Source organism: Natator depressus, chromosome 12 (genome assembly GCF_965152275.1).
Source record: "Natator depressus isolate rNatDep1 chromosome 12, rNatDep2.hap1, whole genome shotgun sequence".
In the NCBI taxonomy this organism is placed as follows: Eukaryota; Metazoa; Chordata; order Testudines; family Cheloniidae; genus Natator; species Natator depressus.
Window position 1 is genome coordinate 4444510 of NC_134245.1, and position 21645 is coordinate 4466154.

The following is a 21645-nucleotide window of genomic DNA, read 5'->3' on the forward strand; positions in this document are numbered from 1 at the left end:
AGTCCATTCATCCAGCCCAGACTTCTTTAACTTGCTGGCAAGAATACTGTCGGAGATCGTGTCAAAAGCTTTGCTAAAGTCAAGGAACAACACGTCCACCGCTTTCCCTTCATCCACAGAGCCAGTTATCTCGTCATAGAAGGCAATTAGATTAGTCAGGCATGACTTGCCCTTGGTGAATCCATGCTGACTGTTCCTGATCACTTTCCTCTCCTCTAAGTGCTTCAAAATTGATTCCTTGAGCACCTGCTCCATGATTTTTCCAGGGACTGAGGTGAGGCTGACTGGCCTGTAGTTCCCAGGATCCTCCTCCTTCCCTTTTTTAAAGATGGGCACTACGTTAGCCTTTTTCCAGTCATCTGGGACCTCCCCCGATCGCCGTGAGTTTTGAAAGATAATGGCCAATGGCTCTGCAATTACATCCGCCAACTCCTTTAGCACTCTCGGATGCAATGCATCCGGCCCCATGGACTTGTGCTCGTCCAGCTTTTCTAAATAGTCCTGTACCACTTCTTTCTCCACAGAGGGCTGGTCACCACCTCCCCATGCTGTGCTGCCCAGTGCAGTAGTCTGGGAGCTGACCTTGTTTGTGAAGACAGAGGCAAAAAAAGCATTGAGTACATTAGCTTTTTCCACATCCTCTGTCACTAGGTTGCCTCCCTCATTCAGTAAGGGGCCCACATTTTCCTTGACTTTCTTCTTGTTGTTAACATACCTGAAGAAACCCTTCTTGTTACTCTTAACATCTCTTGCTAGCTGCAACTCCAGGTGTGATTTGGCCTTCCTGATTTCACTCCTCCAAGCCCGAGCAATATTTTTATACTCATCCCTGGTCATTTGTCCAATCTTCCACTTCTTGTAAGCTTCTTTTTTGTGTTTAAGATCAGCAAGGATTTCACTGTTAAGCCAAGCTGGTCGCCTGCCATATTTACTATTCTTTCGACACATCGGGATGGTTTGTCCCTGTAACCTCAACAAGGATTCTTTAAAATACAGCCAGTTCTCCTGGTCTCCTTTCCCCCTCATGTTATTCTCCCAGGGCATCTTGCCCATCAGTTCCCTGAGGGAGTCAAAGTCTGCTTTTCTGAAGTCCAGGGTCTGTATTCTGCTGCTCTTCTTTCTTCCTTGTGTTAGGATCCTGAACTCGACCATTTCATGGTCACTCCCTCCCAGGTTCCCATCCACTTTAGCTTCCCCTACTAATTCTTCCCGGTTTGTGAGCAGCAGGTCAAGAAGAGCTCTGCCCCTAGTTGGTTCCTCCAGCACTTGCACCAGGAAATTGTCTCCTACATTTTCCAAAAACTTCCTGGATTGCCTGTGCACCGCTGTATTGCTCTCCCAGCAGATATCAGGGTGATTGAAGTCTCCCATGAGAACCAGAACCAGTCTGGGAGGTTGGATAGGGGGTGGGGTCCTGAAGAGGTGGTTAGGGGCAGGGGGTCCTGGAAGCGGGTGGTCGGGGACAAGGAGTGGGGGGTTGGATGGGTCGGGGGTTCTGAGGGGGGCAGTCAGGGGGTGGGAAGTGGGAGGGGGCAGTTAGGGGCAGGGGCCAGGCTGTTTGGGGAGGCACAGCCTTCCCTACTTGGCCCTCCATACAGTTTCGCACCCCGATGTGGCCCTCGGTCCAAAAAGTTTCCCCACCCCTGGCCCAGGTTGTTAGAGACTAAAAGTCACCTGAAGGCTGTACAGTAATCTGTCAAGCAGCTGGCAGGTCAATCTTTTAATTTTGAGATCACACTTCACACACTTCTGGCCAGTCACAGCAGAAAGGCTAAGGGCGATACAAAATAAACTCCCCCTCTTGCTCCTGCGTGGTGTGGTCCCTTTAAGGTCAGGGCTTGTGCACACTGGCAGCTGAGTTGCAGGAAAATTATTCCGCAACCCTACAACCACAATCCTTGACGCACCTATTCAGTGATTAACTGACATGGCTGCAGTTTCCAGAACTGTCTATCCAGCACTTCTCACAAATACCAGATTCATTTCAGCTTGCCCCTCCTGCCTCCAAATGTGCAAGTGACAATGTTGACCCCACCACAACCAGTACTGCTACTTGTCCTACATTAAAATGTCTATCAAAGGAAATTTTAAAGAATCCTAGCGTCATTTAGTCCACAGGCTCTTCAAGAGTTCTGAACAGCGTGAAGTGAAGTGCATGTGGATATACTTCATGGAGATGTATAATCAATAACTAGAAGCATGCTTCTCTATTGCCCTGTCCTCCACAGGCATTTGGGAGGGACTGAGCAAATTTCAATTTCAATCATAATCACAATTAAATGACCAGCTATGTTTCAAACCTCAAGAAATCCTGCCTGTTTTGAAGTACTGCCAACGTGTGACAACTCTGTCTATGCAGGAATGTGATAAACTCAGTCCAAAATGCTTTCCTTCATTTTGCTACTTCCTGTTTACACAAGCTCTGAAACACAAAAATCCTCCCACTGCTTGCGATAAGGAGATGGAAAAGCTGTATGCAGATGGTAATAGTAATATACTTGGTCAACATCACAGGACACCTGCTCCAGGAATGACAAGGGTGAATTATCTAAAAATGCAAAACAGCGATAGAGCCCTTTTCTGTCTACCTCAAGACAAACATACATTTAATGTATTTGTAACACATTATCCCACAAAACCAGATGGACTTTACATCACAAAGATCTCTCTTATCTTTCAAATACGTAAAAACCCACCCAAGAGAGCAAATGAATGGCTCCCTCTTTATCTACTCCATAGAGCAACTCTTTAAAGGATCAGCACGGTAGGTGTTCTGGTGTCCTGAACAAATTCTAATTTGGGTTTTTCTAATATTCTGCCTCCCTAAGTTCCCAAGCCATTTCAGTTAAATGTTTCTTTTTGCTTTCCACCTTAAACTGAGGCATTCTATCAAGAGGTGGCTGCATTTCAGTTGTGGGAAATATGAGAGACATTTTATGAAGTGGCTTTAGATCCTTTGGGATGAAAAGTGGTACATAAATGTAAAATAGTTTCTGCCTTACTGGTTACTTATTAGTCATGCTGGTCTTAATTTTAATTACTGCCTAGGCATTGATCAGCTATGCCTTGCTCCGGGCTCGAAGTTAATACTACAATGTCACTTATGTTAGGCGTGCACCCCATGTGTGTTATTGGATTGTTGCTTAACTGTTTATGATTACCAATAAATTAAAAAAAATGTAAAGTAATATTAGTGCCACCTGGCACCACTGCCGCCTCCCATGGCCAAACGGCTGACATGGTGAGACTGGCTTTCATTGCGCAGCAAGCAGTCTAGCCATTCTCAGTTCCCTAATCTCTCAGCTGGTAAAGCACAATTATGCCCCCAGCCATATATAATTCCCTTTCAAAAAGGCTCTAGATGTAATGATTGCTATATTAATGTTGATATCCTAACAGGCATACTTGCCATCTCTGAGCCCATCATATAACAGGTGTTCCTCCAAAATTCTGGACCAAGGAAGAACATTCTTGGTAGTACGTGCATGCCTCCGGAATTTGGTCCCACCAGAAATGTGTTTAAGGAACATCCTAGACAAATTTAGAAAAAGCTGAAAGACAGGAGAACTAGTAATTACCTATTGACTCTGAAATGGCACATCAGACAGTCTTTAGATGAGAGCACTTTAGGGAAAATAAAAATAAATGAAAAGTAAATAATCCTCTGCTGTTCCAGAGGATATCTGATAATCTCTTAAAAAGCCATCAGTCCCTCTCTTTTCACCTTTCCATTAACTACATAAACACTTGTCTCACAACTAATCTTCATTTCATCTTCATTTTCTTCACCTTCTTTGATTGGAGTGATGCCATTTCATGTTTCCTTACCTTTGAGGAATGGGAGTTTTATTAACAACCTAAATTTGTCTCGTGTTCAGTTTAGTTTACCAGAAATGGTTCAACCACATAAATTCATCTAACCTACAGAGAGTATCGTAGGAAGCGAAACAGTCACCATTTAAACAGCATTTAGAAGAGATTTTAGCATATTTCAAGCAATGAATTCTCACATGTATGTTAAATGTTCCATCGCAGTAGTTCCTTGGGACCTAGGACTAGCAGTAATAAAGCACTCAATACAAGTCTAACAACAACGTGAAGACAAAATCCAAAGATCACCTCCCCAAACATTTGACTGACATCTTAGAAGGGTTAGCATGAGATGTTTACTTCGAAAGCAAGTTACTTTAGCACAAAAATCTACTTAAAAGGCAGAGAATAAAGGATTACCCTAGTTGATACAGCATGACAAAATCCCCAGTCCTAGAAACCTATTCACTTTGAGCTTTATTAAGAGTCAACAAGAAGTCGAACTTTAGATTTACAAGACTATCTATAGGCACACACCACCCTGTATAAAAACATTAAGGTCAAGAAGTCAAAAGTTAGGAAGTTGGTGAACTCAAATTGCTTATGTAACCAGTTCCCAGTCTCCTTCTCCAGCCAGTCCCAGTATCATTCCGTCTCCCCACCAGCTCTCAGCCCTCCCCTTCCAGAGTTCTTGTCCCAGTCCACTTCTTCCACCCTTCTCTTGGCTCAGCCTTTGTCCCCTCTGTATTTCAGTCAAGGTGATTCCTCCTCATACACCATGCTGCCGGGTGCCAGCAGAGGGAGCAACAAGAGATACTCTCCAGGCTTTCAATTCATGTGTGTAGTGCCATAGGAGCCCTCAGCAACTAGGAGCAGGGCAAGTCCAGCTCAACCCCTGGATGGAGCATGCTCAGTACTGAATTGTCAAAGAATTTAGCTCCCAAGCTCAGAAATCTCTTGAGCATCTGCAGATTTTTTTAAACCTCATCACTTGGTCAAATTTTGTCATTTATTTATGTGAACAGCAAAATCAATCAATCAATCCCTGATGGGGTGGGGGAGAAAGAAGAGCCAGCACCACACCACCACAGCATGGGGGCGCTAGAGCTTCTCAGCTAAACCCTTGTAAAAAAAATTTTTGTACGTGGGCAACAAAATGTATTTTGCCCTAATCTCATTCTCCAAAGTAGCTGACCATTTTTTCTAAAATTTTCCAAGACCCCCAGCATGGGAAATTTCAGCCTAAACAGTTAAAGTTACAAGAAATTATAAACAGGGTCTTATAATGGGAAGCGTCAGGTAACTTTAACGACAGGCAGCACTACCAGCTCCAAACACAACACAATTTAGAACGGCGTTTTTATAGTGCTACTGATTATGCATTGACAAGCCAACAGCAGCAAATTTAAATCTATTAGAAAGTGTTTTTTCAATCAGATAGTCAAAAAAGCCTTTTGCTCTGACTCAAAAGAGAAAACACAGTACCTAGAGCTTTCACAGCGATTTGCCGGGTTAGTGGTGGAGGGATGTTGATGCAAACCAAATCTACATCCTGGTGCAGCAAGACATCATCAGTCTGACTGGTGTAGAATTCAATGTTCATTTCCTCTGCTAGCCGCTTTGCTTCCTCTTCAGTCTTCCCCCAAAGTGCTTCGATGGAGAAACCCTCTGCTCTCAACAAAGGCACCAGTACCCGGGCAGTGCTGCCAGTCCCAAAAACGCCCACTCCAGGAAGCATTTTCATTGCGTGTTCACTCAAGCCTTAGTGTCCATACGTAGACCGCCAACATAAGGTTTAGCTCCTCAGCCTTCCATCTCAACCACAGCTCCTAAAAACAGCAAATGTTACAGTCGGATATTACCAGAGGGTACATTTTTACATCAAATGCATTCACTACTGAATGTCAGGATCTACCATTTTGATGTCATATGCAAAATGCTGAGAGACTCACTCAAAGTGAAATCAAAGATAAACCTAAGATAGAGCAGCAAAAACCAGCAGACTAAAGGAGATCCACAGTGCCCATGTCTTTAATGAGAAGGTGTAACAGAGAAACAACATCTTAACAGGTGAGCTTCCAAGAGGCTACTTGGCTCAAGATGAAACACTGCATACTGAGATATTTAGTCTTAGCGGCCACATCTTCACATTAAAGATGAAGGAGAATACCATATGCCTCATTTTTTGCCCATTTGGTGCAGTCCCCAGATAATCTGGCATGGTTCAGTGACGTTTAGACATGCCAGACCTGCGGTCTCTGTGTTATAAATGTAGATCTCTATAGTCACACATAAGTAAATATACTGTTCTGAACAAGACATATTCCAAGTAATTATCTTGGTAAAATGTCAAGTGTGGTGGGTCTCTGTTTAACTAGTTTAACTTTAAGCACTAAAAATAAATGATACAAGAGGAGACAGTAGATGGTACAGCCACACCACAATTTGGGAATACAGTAACATCCAGACTGTTGATGTCAGCAGAGAAATAAAGATATTGGTTTTCATAGATTCCAAGACCAGAAGGGACCATTGTGATCATCTAGTCTGACCACCCTGTAAAAAACACAGGACATAAAACTTCCACAAAACAATTCTTAGAGCAGATCTTTAGAAAAACAGCCAATCTTGATTTAAAAATCACCAGTGATGGAGAATCTACTAAGACCCTTGGTAAGTTTAGGAATGTAGGTAGAGAGGAATACGTAATAGAAAGCACCCTTGTAAAGAAGAGACATAAAATGTCTAACAAAGAACCAAGGAGAATGGTACTACAGCCCTGCTAATCTTGGCATACATATATTACTAAAACCTCTCCTGATTGTAGATTCTAAGCCTGAGGCAGTAACCTTTCATATGAAGGGTTAAAGGGAAGCAAAGAACAAAGAAACCTATCAAGCTATTTAACTGTAGGGAAACTCAGTATCATCATTGCACAATAAGATTTAGTTAAAAACAAAGTTTTAACAACTAATATGATGAAAGTGTTCTCTTCAGTGAGAGTAAGGAGAAGGAGGTGTACTTAGTTTGCTTTTATTCCTTCCCACATTTTACATTCTATGCCTGATTCATTCCACATACCACCATTAGTGCCTTGTGGCAGTCCAAATATAAATTCTTTGTGCATCTGATGCCTAGCTGATGTAATTCCATTCTGCCCAATTTCCACATCAGCAACTAACTAAAATACCCCTCAAAGTGTCTCTTAGTTATCATAGCATTGTTTATGTTTCACAGTGAGGGTACAGTACCTTGGTACATGTAAAAAGTACTTTAAGTTAAGCAGTGTGAAACGAAGCAAGCAGGGGGAGACATGACAATAAGATGAAGTTTTACAACTCTACTTTAACAGGAAAACTAATGGATAGTTTGTATTCCTGATGCCCAGTGTGTGGAAGGATGTTCCACAGCATTTGTCTATAAAAAGCTTCTTTCCATACCAAACACTGTCTCCTCAGTGTGTTTGTTCTGCTTAAGCTTTTTTACTCCAGCCAGGATCTCCCCTTAAAATTTGCTCCAGTGCCCCTGGTAGGAAGTTTTACTAAACTTAGTTGATTAGAACAGATAGAACGTATTTTCTTGAACTAGTAGTTTATACAAGATCTTTCCCATTGAATTTTAAATAAAAAGTATTTTATTACAAGAACCGCATGATCCTTAGCTATACAATTATTTTTGCTCACACACTATTTAAAAAAAACCTCAGTTTGCAGGTGTACAATAGACGAAAAATAGAGGGTGCGAAGCAGTTCATACTATATTTCTGGTTTAACATTTGTTTAAGGTACATAAAAGAAAAATGAGTTAATAACTAAATACAAATGTGAAATCAAATGAAAACTTGTTACATTTTTCCATCTTCATATAAACAATTCCAGTTTATATGTAACTATGTTTTGTGAAAGATTGCCATGTGTAATCTCTCCACATAGCATCTTGTTTTATATATTCATTTTTCTGTTGCTGAAATATTTAATAAGACACTATTATGTTTCAGTTATATAACCCTTAATAATTTGATCAATGGTATTTTGCAAGCCCCTTACCAACCAATATACTTGCATTCTAATATACCAATGCCCGTTTACTTTGTGAGATGTTCTTGTCCTATGTATGGCTACACAGAGAGATATTATTTGTTGCTTGGGCACCTTAACAGTGTTCCTTTAATAGGTTTTTATTTCCCTATAAAGTGGAAACATATGGAAATTAAGGCTCTTACCACACCCCTCTTTCTCTAGATGCATCAATGTGTTGACATTTTATTGATAAATAAAATATTTGAAAATTAAAATAAGAACTGTCTATACAGAGCTGACACTTTACTGAGCACCAGATTTTGCAACCTTTACTCATGCTGAGAAGTCTCTTACTCCTTGAATAGTCCTCACTGACTATGAGTAGAGTATTGTTCTACTCAGTGTGTGAGTAAGGGTATCACAATCCGGCCTGTTAACTGAAATGCGAGACCATATTGAACAGCACTGTTAACCTGAGATTATATCCTTCATTTCTCCTGCCCAATACCACATTACACCTGCTATTGCAATTAACTGATTTCTTCATCATCCATCACTGTGATTTACATTTTAATGTGCTTTTGCTGATCAATTTACAGAACTCTTGTGGCTTTATCTCTAGTATTCCAACACATAAATGTGTGTAAATTTGTGTTTGTCTAATCTAGGGTTGCCACCTTTCTAATGGCTGGTAACCAGACCCCGAGGCCTCACCCCTTTCTCCTCCTCTTCCCCCAAAGTCCCACCCCTTTCTCCGCCAATTGCGCCCCACATTTAAAAGAAAAAAATGGCACCCGGACACACAAGCCAAAACCCCGGACTGTCCAGGTGAAAACTGTACTGGTGGCAAAATGTACAGAGAACAATATATTTCATTGAACTACTGCATTTATATACTTTCAGCTTGAACAAAAGGCAGAGAAACAGCTTGAGCAGCATATGCTTGTGCGAACTGTTCTTGGGGAACAGACAGACATACAATGCTGCTATGCCAATTTCATTTGTTTCAGTTCCAAACTATACCTTCAGGTTTGGCTGCATGACTAATTATAGAGATATGACGACACAATATCCTTGGTTTTGGACCTACTCTACATTTTACCCTAATATCACACACATGCACAAAATATCCCAAACAAATATCCAGTGTCAGTCAAAGACAAGGTCATGTAGTGCATTCTCAAGTTGTTCTCCCTGAGCCAGAATACCTTATTCCATAGCATTTGAATGGTGTCAATTTAGTTCTTGATGTGTAATTGTGGATACTTCCCTGATTAAATACAGTTAATGGTTGCTGAACCAAAATGAGGAAATACTGAATTAAACCTGAGGGGTAAAACTGAAATATTGTTCTCTGTCAATTCAGCTCGCGTTTAAAATCTTTATGACAAGAGGACTAGGGTAGGACTTTTGGTAGGATGATTTCAATAGCAAGAAATAAATTTTACTACATCTTCTACACCCTTCTACTCTCAAATATTTTGTTCTTAAATAACTAAGTCTTTCTGGCCAAGGCTTGTCAGCATCAATATGCAAATAAAGCACAGTTAAAACGTAATGAATTTTTCAGTTGTCAAATTTAATCTGAGTACTACAGTCATGTATTAAAACAAACAGAGGTGCAGTTATCTTGGATATCCATTCTCTTCTGATTCATTTTGAGGCACAGGGCTATGTCAGGGGTCATTTCAATTTGCAATTTCTTTTTTCCAAGCAAAGCAGTAGATTTGGATTTTTTTTAAAAAATGTACCTATCCAAGTACTCTAGCAGCACATACACCAACACATTTTACAAAGAATAAACCAATAATGGGGTAGAGACCAGCAGTAAAGGAGAGAGAAGTATTTGGGATGAGCTCCTAAGACAATGCAGCCAGAAGTCTTACTACCCTCTGATTTAGACTGTTGCTGTAAATGCACTTCAAGTAAACAATGCTGCTGTGCAGGACATATTGCAGCAGATAACCTGTTCCTCCCATCTCTGTAGTAAGATTGTTCTACCCACAACTTTTGGAGTCACTCTACACTAGAATGGATGGCCCCACACTAAAATGGAAATAAAACTAGAACTTTATCAACTAAAAGTAGCTCCTTTGAGGAAAGAGTGATTAGAAGAACAGTCAGATAAAGTACAGCGCAATGAGAACAAGCAGTCAGACCTTTTTAACTAATGGAGTGGTATTAAAATATTTCTGATTTATTATTATTTGTACTGCAGTAGCACCTAGAGGCCTAAGCCCCATTGTACAGGGCACTGTAAAAACAATCTGCTTTGTAACTGTCCAGTTCTCTGGTTTTACAAACACATTTTCCTTTTAAACCTTTCTCTTTTCTCTGTTGCATGAAATAACACAACAGAGGGAAAAGAAAAGGAGTACTTGGCCCTGAATCCTGCAAAGATTTATGCACATGCTTAACTTCAATCAAGTTTAACACACGCTAAGTCTTTACAAGATTGTAACCTAACTGATAATGCAGAGGAAACCACGAAACATAAAATGCACAAACTAAAAACAAATTTTCCCTTCTAAACTTTCAGAATTTAAGTTTTATTTGTAATTATACTCGATTTTCTTTTAAGAAGGAAGAATGATTTTTTAACTGGACAGAGTTCCTTTAAATGTTAAGTTTCAGAGTAGCAGCCGTGTTAGTCTGTATCCGTAAAAAGAGAAGGAGTACTTGTGGCACCTTAGAGACTAACCAATTTATCTGAGCATAAGCTTTCGTGAGCTACAGCTCACTTCATCAGATGCATCCAATGAAGTGAGCTGTAGCTCACGAATCCAATAAAGTGAGCTGTAGCTCACGAAAGCTTATGCTCTAATAAATTTGTTAGTCTCTAAGGTGCCACAAGTACTCCTTTTCTTTTTAAATGTTAAGTTATGCTTGATGAGATTTCATTCTGCTGTTACTCTATGCTAAATTATGAATGGTCATTCAACATTGAACTGCGGACAAAATCACTGAGTCATAGAAAAAACATAAGTTTACATATCTTTTGGCTATGTTAACATGTTTCTTTATAACTACTGTATTCTTTTAAATTGCTAAAAGTGAATAAAAAGAAAGCTGAAATAGCTTACTCTGCCTTAAACAATTAATCCATCAGAACAATCAGCAGCTCCCTAAATCCTCCTTACCCTCCCTCTTCTTAAAAGCCTGGGAAAACACACTGACCTTGTAAGCATGCCTCAAAGGTCAGACTTGGGCTTTGCTGGAGCAGGGGAGTAAAGCAAGCTTTAGAGCCCCTCCCTGAAACGTTCTCCAAGCAACATACTCAGTTAAACACAGAGGATTGTCAGCTTGTACGCCTCAGCTGCTCTCAACCGTAGTTGTATCACATACAAATCAAACCAAAACCTTGAATTACACCCAAAATCAAAACTAGAAGCCAGTGCAAAGGAAGAACACAGCTGTGATGCAATCCCTGTGGGAAATATCACTAAGTACGAAGGCTGCCTCATTAGTTGACAATTCCAAATCTTAACATGCAGCCCTACATTCAGAGCATTACAGCAATCCAATCTTCAAGTGATGAAGACCCATACGTCTGAACAAAATAATCACAGACTTCTAGCCAGGTGCAGAAAGAAAAAAGCCTGGAGCACAAATGCAACCTAGAAAATCTGGCAACCAACAAGATTGCTAGGTTGCAAACTTGTGTGAAAAATAGCAAACATATTTCTTCCCCCAACCAAAGAGCTGAAACTACCTCCACTAATTCTTCCAATTCCTTCTTCCATTCCACAGCCGTCGCCTTCATTTTGTCTAGACCGAGTATCAATCTGCTCATTCTCAACCAAACCCTAGTCTCAGTTAGAAATTGGTTGAGTAACTCCTCACGAAAGCTTATGCTCAAATAAATTTGTTAGTCTCTAAGGTGCCACAAGTACTCCTTTTCAATTTGTTGGGTCAGCCTAATATGGAATGCAGTAGATTCTCCATCACTTTAAATCTTTACATCAAGACTGGATGTCTTTCTAAAAGATACGATCTAACTCTACCACAAGTTACCACACCCCATACAGGGATCACCACATGAAGTTCTATGGTCTGTGCTACACAGATTATACAAGATTGATCACAATGGCCACGGCTTGTTCTTAATAACGATTAATCTCTGAAACCCGCTCAGATAATATTACACAAAGCTGGTGATATTCTGGATCTAAGGCTGAGCAGAACGTTCCAAGTCACAGATAGGCAGTTACATTCAGGGAGATTAAGCATATGATTCAATATGAAATAAACAAGTTTATATCCCAAACATTATACAGTTTCAGAAAGGAATTTGATATAGTCAGCTTTAAATAGTTAAATTTTAAAAATGAGTTGAAAGTAATTGCAGGTCCTATCCCTGCCCTTGAATGCCCCTGCCAGTTTTGTGGGTTACAGTTAAGAGAAATTTTTAAAATGAGACAATCTTTCTCACTACACTCTTAGCCCGGCAGAAGAGTCTGTCCTATCTTGGGGCCTCTCCTTTTGTCCCTCCAGGGCCACGAACGTGATACAGTTCTGTGGTGACCTAGAATCCTACTTTCGACGTCTCCGACTCAAAGAATATTTCCAACACACCTCTGAACAACATACTAACCCACAGAGTCCTTCCTACCAACACTACAAAAGAAGGATTCTGCGTGGACTCCTCCTGAAGGTCGAAACAACAGACTGGACTTCTACATAGATTACTTCCGTCAACATGCATGGGCTGAAATTGTGGAATAGCAGCATCATTTGCCCCATAACCTCAGCCGTGCTGAACACAACACCATCAACAGCCTGAGGAACAACTCTGACATCATAATCAAAAAGGCTGACAAAGGAGGTTCTGTCGTCATCATGAATAAGTTGGAATATGAACAAGAGGCTGCTAGGCAGCTCTCTAACTCCACATTCTACAGGCCATTATCCTCTGATCCCACTGAGGATTACCAAAAGAAACTACACCATCTGCTCAAGAAACTCCCTGAAAAAGCACAGGAACAGATCTGTGCAGTCACATGCCTAAAACCCCGACCAGGGGTATTCTATCTGCTTCCCAAGATCCATAAACCTGGAAATCCTGGATGCCCCATCATCTCAGGCATTGGTACCCTGACAGCAGGGTTGTCTGGCTATGTAGACTCCCTCCTCAGGCCCTAAGCTACCAGCACTCCCAGCTATCTTTGAGACACCACTGACTTCCTGAGGAAACTACAATCCACCGGTGATCTTCCTGAAAACACCATTCTGGCCACTATGGATGTAGAAGCCCTCTACACCAACATTCCACACAAAGATGGACTACAAGCCGTCAGGAACAGCATCCCTGATAATGTCATGGCAAACCTGGTGGCTGAGCTTTGTGACTTTGTCCTCACTTACAACTATTTCACATTTGGGGACAATATATACCTTCAAGTCAGCGGTACTGCTATGGGTACCCGCATGGCCCCACAGTATGCCAACATTTTTATGGCTGACTTAGAACAACGCTTCTTTAGCTCTCGTCCCCTAACGCCCCTACTCTACCTGCGCTATATTGATGACATATTCATCATCTGGACCCATGGAAAAGAAGCCCTGGAGGAATTCCACCATGATTTCAACAGTTTCCATCCCACCATCAACCTCAGCCTAGATCAATCCACACAGGCGGTCCATTTCCTGGACACTACTGTGCTAATAAGCGATGGTCACATAAACACCACCCTATACCGGAAACCTACTGACCGCTATACTTACCTACTTGCCTCCAGCTTCCATCCAGGACACACCACACGATCCATTGTCTACAGCCAAGCTCTAAGATACAACCACATTTGCTCCAATCCCTCGGAGACAAACACCTACAAGATCTCTATCAAGCATTCTTAAAACTACAATACCCAGCTGCTGAAGTGAAAAAACAGATTGACAGAGCCAGAAGAGTACCCAAAAGTCACCTACTACAGGACAGGCCCAACAAACAACAGAACGCCACTAGCCATCACCTTCAGCCCCCAACTAAAACCTCTCCAGCGCATCATCACAGATTTACAACCTATGCTGAAAAATGATCCCTCATTCTCACAGATCTTGGGAGACAGACCAGTCCTCGCTTACAGACAGCCCCCCAACCTGAAGCAAATACTCTCCAGCAACCACACAACAAAAACACTAACCCAGGAACCTATCCTTGCAACAAAGCCCAACTCTGTCCACATATATATTCAAGTGACACCATCATAGGACCTAATCACATTAGCCACGCCATCAGGGGCTCGTTCACCTGCACATCTTCCCATGTGATATATGCCATCATGTGCCACCAATGCCCCTCTGCCATGTACATTGGCCAAACCAGACAGTCTCTACGCAAAAGAATAAATGGACACAAATCTGACATCAGGAATCATAACATTCAAAAACTGGTAGGAGAACACTTCAACCTCTCTGGCCACTCAGTAGAAGATTTAAGGGTGGCAATTTTGCAATAGAAAAGCTTCAAAAACCGACTCCAACGAGAAACTGCTGAGCTTGAATTAATATGCAAACTAGATACCATTAACTTTTGAACAAAGACTGGGAGTGGCTGGGTCATTACACATATTGAATCTATTTCCCTAAGTGAAGTATCCTCACACCTTCTTGTCAACTGTCTATATGGGCCATCTTGATTATCACTACAAAAGTTTTTTTCTCCTGCTGATAATAGCTCACCTTAACTAATTAGCCTCTCACAGTTTGTATGGCAACTTCCAACGTATCTGTATGTATATATCTTCTTACTATATGTTCCATTCTATGCATCCGATGAAGTGGGCTGTAGCCCATGAAAGCTTATGCTCTAATAAATTTGTTAGTCTCTAAGGTGCCACAAGTCCTCCTTTTCTTCCTCCTGTTGCTATGTGAAAGATCCAAGAAAGCTATAGGGAAAAACTAACTATACACAAGGTGCTTTCACACACACAAAAGCTGATGAGAGAGATTTCCCCCTCAAATTCTAGAGTTACTGGTCATATCAAAGATTATTGTAACAAGTAAACATTTTTCATATTAAAGTGCTATTTCTAAACTGAAGGTGTGCCTGTAAACGCTTGCTTTCTCCCTCCCCACACCAGTTCTGTAATAGCTGTGACATTATAGCACAGGGTAGGGCAAACTTTTTGGGCCAAGGGCCACAGCTGGGTGGGGAAATTGTGTGCAGGGCCGGGGCAGGGAGTTGGGGTGCGGGAGGGAGTGCGAGGTGTGGGAGGGGGTGCGGTGTGCAGGAACAGGCTCAGGGCAGAAGAGAGGTACGGGGTATATGAGGGGGCTCAGGGAAGGGGGCTGGAGTGAAGGAGGGGTGCGGACTGCAGGAGGGAGATCAGGGCAGGGGGTTAGGATGCAGGAGGGGTGCGGTGTGTGGCAGGGGGCGCAGGGCAGGGGGTTGGGGTGCACGGGGGTGCGGGGTGCAGGAGGGGTTCAGGCTCCGACCCGGCGCTGCTTACCTAAAGTGGCTCTGGGGTGGCAGCGGCGCACACCGGGGCCAGGGCAGGCTCCCTGCACGCCTGCCCTGGCCCCACGCCGCGCTGCTCCAGGAAGCGGCCAGCACCACATCCCTGCGTGGCCCTTGGGGGAGGGGTAGGCACAGGGCGCCGCATGCTGCCCTTGCCGCACCTCCAGGTACCGCCCCCGAAGCTCCCATTGGCTGCGGTTCCCCATTCCTGGCCAATGGGAGCTGCAGGGGGCGGTGCCTGGAGGCAAGGGCAACGAACAGAGCCCTCTGCCTCCTTCAGGGCTCCAAGGAAGTGGTGCTGGCCGCTTCCGAGAGCGGCGCAGGACCTGCGGCACCATGGGGGACAATCCCACGGGCCAGATCCAAAGCCCTGACCAGCTGGATCCAGCCTGCAGGCCATAGTTTGCCCACCCCTGTTATAGCATAATACATAGCACTTTTCAAACATTAACAAACCCTCACAATCCCCCTGTGAGGCAAGTATTACTCCATTTTACAAGTTGGAAAAACTAAGATAGGGAGAAGTGAAATGACTTGCCAAAGTTCAAATGGTAAATCAGTAAATCAGACCCCTGTGCTGTGCTCAGACTACACCTCCCCATGGTGTGTGTTGGGGCTTCAGAGCATCACTCTGGGAGACTTCAGTACAAGAGGAAAACAAACAAACAAACAAAAATCTTAGGCACCCTGAACACCCATTTTTCCTACTACAATGAGGCGTCCAGTATGTTACCTTATTTAGTGAATTTCTGATAGCACTTCACTGCCCTGAACAAAAAGTCACCTTTAGGTTTTCTCTATGATATTGCTAATTTCAGACTTTTTGCACGGGTACAACTCAAAGCCTTTTTAAAAAAAATTATATTTGCAGGACCTCAACAAGAGGCAAAGCATCTGAGGTAGTGTTTTGTTTTGTTTTTTAATTAATTTAGTGCAGGGGGAATGTGCCAGATCGATACGGTGGAGATCAAAATCTTGTGTCTATGCACAAAACCTATACCTCATAGATTAAAAACAAAAGGGCATACCTCTCTCTCTCCCCCTCACTCTCACACACACCCCTCCCTGCAATTAATAACCTCTCTCAATCTCAGCCTGATGGCGAAAGGAAAGTTTAATTTCTGGTGCTGATTCAATACTTCACCTCTCTACTAAGTTCAAACAAAGGGGCCAATTCCTGCCAATTGTCAATGTGATTTATGTGCTTATTTTTATCCGATGTTTATTTGTATTTATTTCACACAGGCCAAACAGCTGGACAGGAACAATTTTCAGTCACCTCCAACCTGGACATAGGTGAGTTTTGTTTTGTTTTTTTGAAGTTTAATGTATCATAAACTATACCATATGAATAGTCAACTACTGTGCATTTGTGTAGCATTTATATTAAAGATTGATGGTTACAACAACTCTGTATTGCTGTCTGAACAGTATATACTGTGTTGCCTCAAGCATACTGCATTCACTACACGGCTGACTATATTGGTTCCAAGGGAGCCATTACATATTTGCTCTATAATCTGACTTTAAAAGAATGTTTGCTGATATTCAATAGGCAAATACAACCCCAGTTATAAAAGTCCTAACACAGGTACCCATACAACCTTATGTTTTGCTTAGACACTCCAGTATACCCATTTCTGTGAATTACAGGCAGTATAAGAGAGGTATTACAAGCAGAATATGAGAGGAATGCAGGCAGACCGAGAGAAGTTTGAAAAAACACATTTGACTCTCCCAAGAGAAAAAATGTGATCAAAATTGAAAGTGGCAGTTCATTCTCTGAAAGTTGAATATGGGGTTCAAATCCATCAAGCAATCAGGAGAGGCTGCTCATAAGGAAAAATAATCCACTTTATCAGTTAAAAAAAAAAGTGTCAAAATGGATAATAAATTTGTGTACACCTATATCCTGAAACGAGACTCTCTCAAATATGAGTCAGTCTTTTCAGATCAGGGAAAAGGTATATTGGCTGCACACAGGTGAAGTTTGTATTTCTATTGCTCTTGCAGTACCTGTCCTACAGATAAGAGTCTTCAGTCTCCAAGGCTGTTAGACTGGCACCTTTCATCAGCATGGAATTCACACACACACAAAAAAAATCACTCAAACATATAGTTAACACGATAAAGTTTAAACTATAGGACATAGGATGTGTTTTAATACAGCCAAATACAAAGTTATATATCTAGGAACAACGAATACAAGCCGTACCAACAGAAGGGGGGTTGTATCCTGGAAAGCAGTGGCTCTGAAAAGGTCCTAGAGGTCATAGTGGGTAAACAACTGAACATGAGCTCCCAGTGCTGCACTGTGGCAAAAAGGGCTAATGTGATCCCCGAATGTATAAAAACTGAAGTAGCGAGTAGGAGCATGAAGCGGATTTTACCTCTGCATATGGTATGGATGAGTCAGGTACTGGAATACTGTGTCTAGCTCTGGAATCTACATTTTTAAAAGAATGTTGGAAAACTGGAGAGGGTGCAGAAAAGACAAAAATGCTTTGGGGAATTGGAGAAAATGGCTTTTTTACGGTGAGAGATTTAAAGAGCTTAATCTGTTTTTAGTTTATGAAAAAGACGACTGAGAGGTGACTTGATTACAGTCTGTAAGTATTTTCATAGGGAGAAAATACCAGATACAAAAGGAGTCTTTAATCTAGCAGAGTAATACATAAAAAGAACCAGTGGCTGGAAACTGAAGCCAGACAAATTCAAATTAGAAATAAGGCATACATTTTTAACGGTAAGAACAAAATACCAAGGGAAGGGGTGGATTTTCCACATCTTGATGTCTTCAAACCAAGACTGCCTGGATATCTTTCTGGAGGATAGGCTTTAGCCAAACACAAAAGTTACTGGGCTTAATACAGGGTTAAACAGGTAAAAGCAATATTCAGGAGGTCAGGCTAAATGACCTAATGGTCCCTTCTGGCATTAAACTTTCTGAATGAAAATCTTGGTGGGAATCTTCTTGGATTTTGTGTATTTCTGTATTTTATGGCTTGCCTCAGACGTCATAAACCTTATGAGACAGTCTAGGAGGACTAGGCAGGGAAAGATTAATGGACAAAGTCAAATATGAACTAAAGCAAACTCTAATATTGTATTCAATAAGTTCTTATACTACAGTCATCGCTCTAGTATGAGAGCACCTTCTTCGTGCAGTAAGGAAGATCGCTACACAGCTGTCGTGTTTGTTGTCTCATCCTCTCCCAGGGGAGAAGCATGTACAGTAAATTATCTTGGTTTAGTATATTTTCAGGTTGTTGGTTTTAATATACATGTTGCTATATATTTATGTCAGGGAAGGCAGGATCAAAGAAATGTGCGTTGCACACTTGAAGCAGAAAGTGGTGAGGTTCATCATGATCCACATTTCTCCGGCCCTGCCTCCTCACTTTACAAGCAACATTAAATGTGTATTAACCAGATGCATTGTGGTTGCTTGTAAATAGATTCCTTTTGTATAAAAGAATGGTCTATGACAACACAAATTTTAACTATCGTGAAAACAAAATACACTTTGGTTTATTCTGCATTATCTAGGAAAACCCATTTGTGCCTGATGATAAAGACTGTGTCACATCTTTGAACTTCTGCAGATCAAAAGATGTCCCTGAATAAATTCACCGTATCTATCAGTCTGGGAGCATGTGTAATTCCGTGGGCAAGTTAATGATAGAAAGGAAAGGGAAGTGTCATTTGATTTGTAAAAATCATAATTTCAATGGTATCATCCTCTGTAACATGGCAAGTGGAGGGACTTGCTGCCCCCTCAGCTCCAGATCCTTCAGTTGGTGGATATTTTTATAATATAAAGTCTCTGGAAATGGGTCAAGTTAGGTAATCATTCGAAAGCCCTTTCTCCCACAAACACAAGGTACAAAACATGACAAGTCTAGAACAATTATGTAAATATATATTCAAGAAAACATTTAAAAATCAACTTTTTAAAATTATATGTTAACACGTCTAACAGGTAGTCCTCTCAAAGTTAATACAGTAGTCAGTCAGTCAAGGGCCACAATTTAATCAATTAATGCTCAGATCATCATACCTGATCAATTTTTTTAATGTTAGAAATGACTAAAAATGGAAGGAGTGCTTCAAGTTGATTTGCCATCATCAGCAAAAAGAGAAGACAGCCCACATGGGTTGGTGGGATTTTTTTAAAAAGTCATAAAAATTATAGGCTTTAGATGGCATTATGGGATGGGGACAATTGCACGCTGGGAAGCTGACCCCTTGCTCACAGTCATCCCCCCGCAACTCATTTCTGCCCCACTATCCATTTCCAAAATTTCCCAACAGAGTGTGCTGGACAGTGGTGTGTTGCACGCTAGGATACCTCCCATGGTGCACTACACTGTGCATCGACACAAGCACTCCGGGTGCGTATGCACAACGCCGATGCAAGCAGCCGAGTATGCACACTCACAAGCAATATACTAACAGTGGGCTGGCTTTATGCCAACATAACTTGCGTCAACCAAAGTTTGCCGTATAGACATGGTCTTAGACTATATCTACTGCACAGATCTGAATAACTGAAGTGCTTTTGACAGAACTGTTTTAAGCACAAACTATTCACTGCAGCCACACTAGCCATACTGAGCTGTATTCTGAACCATGAAGCTTTGTCCTATGTCCCTACTAGTACTGCTCTGAACTACTTCACTTACAGTTCCCTCTGGGTACCTATCCCATAGTTCACTGCACACACAGAAGCAGTGGACTCAGATTCTGAAAGACTCTGGTACACTATGGGACAATAGCGGGAGGAGTATTTGAACAATTTCAGTACCATTCCCACTGGCAGTAGATGCATGCAGGCTGAATTGATTCAGACTAAATCAGATTTGCTTTCAGAGACACTAAATACTGGGTTGAAAAGGGGCAACAAGTGGCTAGTCAAAGTTTGGGGCCTTGGATATTTTCCAGTTGGAAGTAGAAATTGATGAAGTCTGATATTTTCTTTGATGCAATCTTGTTTATTTACAAAGAATGTACAAAGTCCTGTGTCTCTGAATATAGAATATAGAACCAAGAACAAAAGAACCTTTTACTGAGCTTACATAGCCAGCAAGCCTCTTTATTTAGCCAATACCAGACCCAAAAGCTCTCTTTCTAGCTTTTTCCAGGGTCAAACTTTGCTTACAGGCTCCTGATTGGCTTTCTTGCCTGGCCTCTCCCTCTCTTTTTGTTCTTGTAGGTTCTCATTTTGTGTGCATGATCTCTCGTCCCACACAAACACCACCGCTACCCAACACAACAGTCAGCCAAAAGTCCTGGGTGGTTTCAGACACACCTTTTGCTTTAGGTGTAGCTTATGCTTAGTTATGTTAACAGAACTCACACCTATCAACCTCAATGGGGTCAAGATTTCACCCAGCTCATAACAGTACTGACCCAAATGATATTGTGTATGCGTGTAAACAGTTTGAGCAATTTTACATGCAGATGCAAGGAATGTTACAAATTTGCTAGGGGGCACCACATAGCTCTTGCAAAAGTAAATTTTCTCTTGTGTAGAAAAGATATTCAATCTCAAAATACTTTACAAATAATCTACTTTTCAAAGTGCCCCTGAGTTGGTATTAACCCCATTTTACCAATGGGGAAATTGAGACTTGCCTAAAGTCACACAGGAAGTCTGTGGCATTACCAAGCACCTCTCCTTAATTCCTTTTCCAAGCCATTTTTCCGTTCTTTTGTGCCTTCATTTATGGAATACCTGCACTGAACATCCGCTATACACTTAAATAAAGAGTTGCGACATGGCCTACCGCCCGTCATGCTATGCATGAACAGAGCCCACCTGAACCTGCTGTGAGGAAGGCGAAAACACCCCCACTGCACCTGGCCAATATAGTGGTAAGGGAAAAATTCCTTCCCAGCCCCCCTTAGTGGGGCAGCTAGCGTAATGCCACAGGACTCCTTGTTGTTTTTAACAGAACCCTAGATCTCCAAACACCCAGTCAGTCCCGTGCTTTAACTGAAAGTAACATTTTGAATGATGGTGCATCAATGGCTATCAGTTATTCCAAGAGCAGATATGTAGCACTACTGACCTTGTTCCACATCTGCTTCTAAGCTCCTTACTTATGGGCTGTTCTCCTACCACAGCAAATTCTTACACATTTCAATACAGAGATCATGGGCAGATGGGAAAAGAAGAGAGGCAACACAAAGGATATGCAAGTGTAAAGGCTTCAAGACTAGAGTACTCACCACTAAAAGTCCACATTTGTCAATCACTACCCCACAGTGATGGCAGAGACCTATTCTACTATAGGGACAAACTAGAGCACACAACATGTAACTGGGAGAAACTGCTGACAAATGCGGACTTTT

The 21645-nt window shown here is 41.8% G+C and overlaps 1 protein-coding gene across 1 annotated transcript in view; it reads right to left on the minus strand.

Annotated features, from left to right (window-relative positions):
• The window catches only part of GFOD2 (Gfo/Idh/MocA-like oxidoreductase domain containing 2), a 44023-nt gene that overhangs the window by 21495 nt on the left and 883 nt on the right, over positions 1–21645 (minus strand). Inside the window, exon 2 of the mRNA XM_074968384.1 lies at positions 5296–5639. Coding sequence (XP_074824485.1) covers positions 5296–5554 — 259 coding nt within the window. The 5' untranslated portion in view covers positions 5555–5639. The remainder of the gene's footprint in view (positions 1–5295; positions 5640–21645) is intronic.